The 6,000-nt window shown below is 51.3% G+C and overlaps 1 protein-coding gene across 1 annotated transcript in view; it reads right to left on the reverse strand.

Moving 5' to 3' along the window:
- The window catches only part of IREB2 (iron responsive element binding protein 2), a 20,731-nt gene extending 16,483 nt beyond the window's left edge, over positions 1 to 4,248 (reverse strand). The window contains exons 1-3 of the mRNA XM_058811169.1: positions 4,053 to 4,248; positions 3,364 to 3,453; positions 197 to 362 (exon numbers count right to left, since the gene is read on the reverse strand). Coding sequence (XP_058667152.1) covers positions 197 to 362; positions 3,364 to 3,453; positions 4,053 to 4,071 — 275 coding nt within the window. The 5' untranslated portion in view covers positions 4,072 to 4,248. The remainder of the gene's footprint in view (positions 1 to 196; positions 363 to 3,363; positions 3,454 to 4,052) is intronic.
- Between the last annotated feature and the right edge of the window lie 1,752 nt (positions 4,249 to 6,000).

Below are 6,000 nucleotides of genomic sequence, written 5' to 3' on the forward strand. Positions count from 1 at the left end.
CCCTAGGGAACAACTCCTACCCTCACATCATGCAGAATTATCATGAGAAATCCACTGCACAGCAGAGGCAGTGCAGAGGTTTCTACCTAGGTATCAAGAGGGGAAGTGTGATTTATTCTCACGCCAAAGAATTCAACACAAACTCAGTGAGTTTGCACGGGTTCCTCTGGGGGTTTGCACACACCCACACACTCACGTGAAGTCTTGAAGAACAACTCTGGCAGGACAGAAGGGCACTTCAACATGGTTCTGTTTTGTTTTCCAGTCCAAGATGTTCATAGCATCCGTTTCCTTCACCAAGAAGCCATCGCAGTTGCGGACACTGGACTCAAACAACACGCGGATGGAGTAAGGCAGGGTATCTGCGTGAGGCAAGGGACACACACCGTGAGGGCAGCACTTGCAGCTTACACAGATTTAAAATTACAATCTCACATTTCAGAGGAATACCACTTTTCTAGGGTTTGGAAGGATGAGAGGTTCAGGAGCCTGTTTTCCAGTTGCCTTTGGGTTTGATCTTCCCTACACAATATGGAACAGAGAGTTGCAAAATGTACAGATTGATGCGTTGTGCTATGGGATTCTAATGGGAAATGGCAGCGGCCTGTGTACACTGCTCAGTGACAATAAGGGATGTGAGCCTGGCAGGGGAGAGATGCCAGGAATATAGACCTGGGATTCTTGATGAGAGCAGGACAAAAGCAACAACTCCTGGAATACTGAAAACCATTTTAACTGCAAATTTTGCCATTCCATAACTAAAGCTATCGAGCCAAAGCAACCAATGCCAGAATATTATTATCAATAAACACTGATACAAAGACCAGAAACTATTCTGCCATGCACCCCAATTAAAATTAACACACTCCCTAAAATATAAAGAACATTTCATTAAATACAGCTTGAGTTAGTTTGCTACTGATATGAATAAAGGTAGAGACAAGCAGCAGTTTCCTTCACAGAAAAAAAAGGGAAATGGAAATGAGAATTAAATAAGAGGGAAGAGAAAAATCTCCCCAACTGCAAACAAAACAAAATAACCACTTAAGAAAAAAAAATCAAGATTGATTGACATTTCTTGCTCAATTCCCACTATTTTCAGCATAATTCAAGCAGGCAGCTAGCTTTGTAAGAACAGTGAGAAATCCTAAAAAAAGTTAGCTGGAGGAAGGTGAAACAATTAAGTTCAGGCTTTAATAAAAAAAATTGGTGGTCTCAACCAAATCCAGTGGTTTGTTCACAAACTACTAATACAGAACTTGCTGACTCTGTTCTCACTGTCTTTCTGAGATAATATCCACTGTTGTCTAATTAGACAAACCACTATTTTAAGATTTGAATAAACTTAATAAACTATTTGAGTATGAAGATGTCATCCAAAAGGTCTCATGAACCTTCATGCCACCACTCCCTTGATTTAAAAGCCAGATTCCCAGAGAAGAACTTGTTTGCTTTGTGGGTTACAAATCTCACTGCCCCAGGCAGGGGCTGCTTAGCACCAGCTCTGGAGAAGCAGCTGCTTCTCTCCATGAGGCACCAGCAGCTCCCATCTGCAGTTTGGGGCTTCCAGGGAGCAGGACAGCTCCAGCAATGAGACTACAGGGCCCCCTGGCACTGCCTGAGCCTCAGGGGCTGTGGGCAGGGCTGGGCAGGGCTGGCACCTCCTGGGCACTGCAGCCCAGGGAGGCCAGGCTCAGCAATGCCCCAGGCTGCAGGAAGGGACACGGGGCTGGGCACAAGGGGAAAGCAGCTCACAGGGTAAGCACAGCATCACGGCAGGCAGTGCCATCTCTGTCCTCCCACACCGCCACAGCTTCACCATGGAAGTTTCCCCACATGAGCTCCAGCCCCAGCAAGAGCCTGGTCTGAATCTCCACATTAGAGTCTGCCCTAAATCCTTCTGAACTCTTCTCATTTCCCCAGTAAAACACTAGGAAACTGATATCTAAACCAATGAACATTTACATTAGTAATCTGATTAATATCAGCTGGCAATTAATATCAAATTACAGCCAGACAGGTAAAACTCAAACTGTTCTAGCAACAAATGCAGTGAGCAATTCCAGATGCTCAATTTGCTACCAGTGCTGTCCCAGACTGTCTAGATGTTATTTAGCATTTTTCTACCTTGAAGTTGACATGAGGCTTCCAGCCTCTGCACAGAAGTTTCTATTGCAAGACAAAGACCCTCTTAGTGTAGCCTGTTTAGACTCCTGAGAATATGTTCAGGAAATCACTGCTGCTGCAAGCTTTGTGGCACATTTTAGCAGAAAGTTGTATATTGTTGTTTTATTTTCACTCCTGTCATAAGGTTTTTCACAAAACTGCTGTAGAACTGCCTGGTCTTGTTACTAGCAGGGCACTGCTCCTCCCTGGACCAACCCACCAGCAGAAGCACCGTTTCCTCCTTGTGTGCTTATCTGAAAAACTGACTTTGTTACTACAAGCAGGGGAAATTTGCAAGAGCACACAGCCGTTGCACAGTTTCAGCACACACTGTGCCCCTCTCTCTCTTCTCTTTAAACAACATGAAGTTAATAATTGTGGTCAAATATGGGTTTAAAGTGAAATATCCACTGATTTTTTTTTATTCAAGAAGCATACTACGAATTCTGTGAATACAGAAGAATTCAGACCTTGCAAAACTGAAAAAAATAGCCCAAATCTTTTACTAAGGAAGGCATAACTAAGCAAGGCTACTTGGTAGCCCATGTAAGTATTCCAGTTGAACATGAAGACAAAGGGAGAGAACAATGCCAGCATGCTTTGATTACCTGCAAGACTGAAGGCTGTTCCAGCTGGCACCAGCAAAGCTCCCTCCCCTGCGTGCACTCCCCTCCCACCACACGTGCAAGTTGTGAAAGGCACTTGGACAGAGCCCCGAGGAAGGTCCCCTGGCACAGACAGCCACCGCATACTAATGACAGGCTGAGATTAAGCAACAGCGTGAGCAGCACAAACACTCAGCCTGCAGCAGGAGCCATGTTCTGGCAAACAGTCACCCACGGTGTGAGGCTGCTGGGGAGGGGAAGCTACAACACCATGAAGCTGCACAGAAATACAGGAAAAGCTGTATTTATTTTTGAAGCATTAAATAGGAGTTCTTTGTCACTTCATTTTTTTTTTCCAAAAGTGAGTAATTCTTCTGATTTGGAACACTGTTGGAAACTACAGAAACACCTGTACTTTCTCCCTTAGTAAAAAACGCTTACAAGTATTACCCCTGCAAACTCCATAAAGCACTAAGGAATTGGGATCTCATCAGCCTCCCAACACATCCATTAGAAATTCCAGCTGCATGTCCCGGCTCCGCAGGTGCAGCGGCTGCGGGCACCGCCCGACCACCCCCGCAGAGCATCATACCATACTTGGCGCCTCCGAGCTTCGACACATTGTAAAACTTTTTCTCTGGGTGGCTTTCCAAAGCTTCAATGGCGGGCTGGTAAGGGCTTCCTGCGGGACGAAACAAACAAAGTTACAGCCACAAAACAACGGGTCCTTCCAGCACTGACCGAGGACTCACAAAAAGAGATTTTACTTCTGATTCCGCCAGAAATAACGTTCCTCTAGACTGTAATTAGATGCAACACGGAAAGGTTTCTAAACGGATTGAGACATCTCGTGATGCAGATGTGTGACTAAGGTGAACTTTAAAAGCATCGCTAATAGTAAATACATGTAGGTCAATGCAGGTCGCCAGCACAGCCCGAACACACCTGACCTTTGTTGTCTCAGTCTGCCATCTACACACAGGATAAGACACCAGCGCAGATAAGAGACACGGCTTTAAATACAGCAGGAAGCACAAAGCATTGACTGCCAAGCCAACGCCAAGGGAACAAGACACCAAAATAAAGCTCGTAGCAACCATTGGGCGCTCGGAATAAATAACCCCCGGCAGGGAGCGGACAGCGGGGCGGGGACGGGGCCGCTCTTTCCCGGAGGAACTCCCGCGGCCCGGGACGGTGCCGTTCGGCGGCGAACAGGGCTCGGCGGTGTCCGGGCCGCGGTGTCCCGGCGGGCGGGCCGGCCCCGTCCCCGCAGTGACCGACCTGTCCTGGGAGGGTCCATCGCCGGCGACCATGTCAGCGTGAGGGAGCGGGCCGGGGAGCGCCGGCGGGCCCGCGGCTCTCGCGAGACTGCACCGCGCCCCGCCCCCGCGCGGCTCTCGCGAGACTGCACCCCGCGCCGCGCTCGCGAGACTGCGAGGACCCTGCCGGGGAGGAAAGGGCACGAGATCGCGCGAGGCTTGGCGGAGAGGGCGGAAGTAGCCAGGAGCGGGCAGCCTCTGCTCTCGCGATAGCAATGACGGACGCGCGGGCGGAGCTGCCGGTCAGGACGCGCCGGGGGCGGGACCACGATGGGGCGTGGCCACTCTGAGGGCGAGGTCGGGCTGGGGGCGGGGCTATGGTGGGCCGGTGCTGTAAGGGGCGGGGTTATTCTGGGGGCGGGGCTATGCTGGGGGCGGGGCCGTAGGCCCGCGCGGTGGCGCCGCCTGGTGGCACGGCTTGGTCCCGGGCCCGGGCGGCACCCCCGGGGCCGAGCCTGACCCCTGCCCGGGCCTGACCCCTCCCCGGGCGCGGTCCCCCAGCGCAGGGGCTCCGCAGCCCAGCGCAGCGTGAGAGGCTGAGGGGTGCAATGGGCGCTAAAGATCATAAGCTCCCTTTTTAAGCTCCATCTGAGCTGACGTTGAACGCTTTCAGGGATGAGGCATACACTGGACAGACAGCCTGTTCCAGTGCCTCACCACCCTCACAGTGAAGAATGTCCTCCTAATCTCATCTAAATTTCCCCCTTTCAATTTGTACCCATTCCCCCTGGTCCCATCACTATAGCTCCTGCCCACCTTCCCTGTAGGGCCCTTTCAGGTACTGGAACGCGTTGCGAGCTCCCACACAACCTTCTCTTTCCCGGGCCGCGGCTTTCCCAGCCCCCGTGGCGCCTCCGCAGCTGCTCTAGCAGCTCGGGCGCTGCCCACAGCGGGCACTGAGGGCAGGGCAGCGGGCACTAAGGGCAGGGTAGCCGGGGCTATAGGCAGCGGGCACTAAGGGCAGGGTAGCCGGGGGTATGGGCAGCGGGCACTAAGGGCAGCGGGCACTAAGGGCAGGGTAGCCGGGGGTATGGGCAGCGGGCACTAAGGGCAGCGGGCACTAAGGGTAGGGCAGCCGGAGCTGTGGGCACCTAGCACTGAGGGCAGGGCAGCCGGGGCTGTGGGCAGCGCCCAGCAGAGCCCTGCAGGCCCAGCAGCAGCGCCCGGAACACGGCACAGCTCATGGCACTCCTGCCTCGCCCTGCACCGAAGGCAAAGGGTTGTCCTTAAGGAAATAAACTCGTGCTAGCACAGCTGTCCCAGGGCACGCCGTTAGAAGTCTCCATGAGCTGGAGAGCAGGAACGTGTGCTCAGGCTTCTACAGCTGAGCCTGACCTGGCTCTTGCTTTTAGTCTCTGATGCTAGATTCCTTCATAATAATTTTTCCTTTGTGATCTTTCTTCTTTTCTTTCTCTTAAATAAAAGGGTTTTTTCTTTGCTGGATGGTGGAATTTTATTTTTGCCTTCATCTTTAGCACAGCAGCAATAGTACATGAGGCCACACTCCCAGTGGTGAATGAGTCAAGCAATAGTCATTTCTCCAGGCTGTAAGACATCGATAATACCTGGGGTTTAGACACTAATGCAGCCAGAACTCATCACCAGGCTCAGGCAGAAAAGAAGATTACAAAAAAGATGTCCCCATCTCAGCCTCTAATCAATCAATTTTCCTTTATGCCTGTGTCTCTTTTGACCTAAACTGCCACTGCCTTCCTGAATAGTGACAGAGGGACTTGACACACTGATTGCAATAGTTATGCTCAAAACTACATGAGCAACCCTAACTCTGGCCACTTTTTTCCTGTTCCATGTTGCAATGATGCCTGACCTATCTCTGACAGACTGCAGGAAGATGGGATGGGTGGGAAGGTGGTGCAGAATGTGGCCAAGATGTGTCTAGAGGGGCTCCC

Source organism: Ammospiza caudacuta, chromosome 10 (genome assembly GCF_027887145.1).
Source record: "Ammospiza caudacuta isolate bAmmCau1 chromosome 10, bAmmCau1.pri, whole genome shotgun sequence".
Classification (NCBI taxonomy): Eukaryota; Metazoa; Chordata; class Aves; order Passeriformes; family Passerellidae; genus Ammospiza; species Ammospiza caudacuta.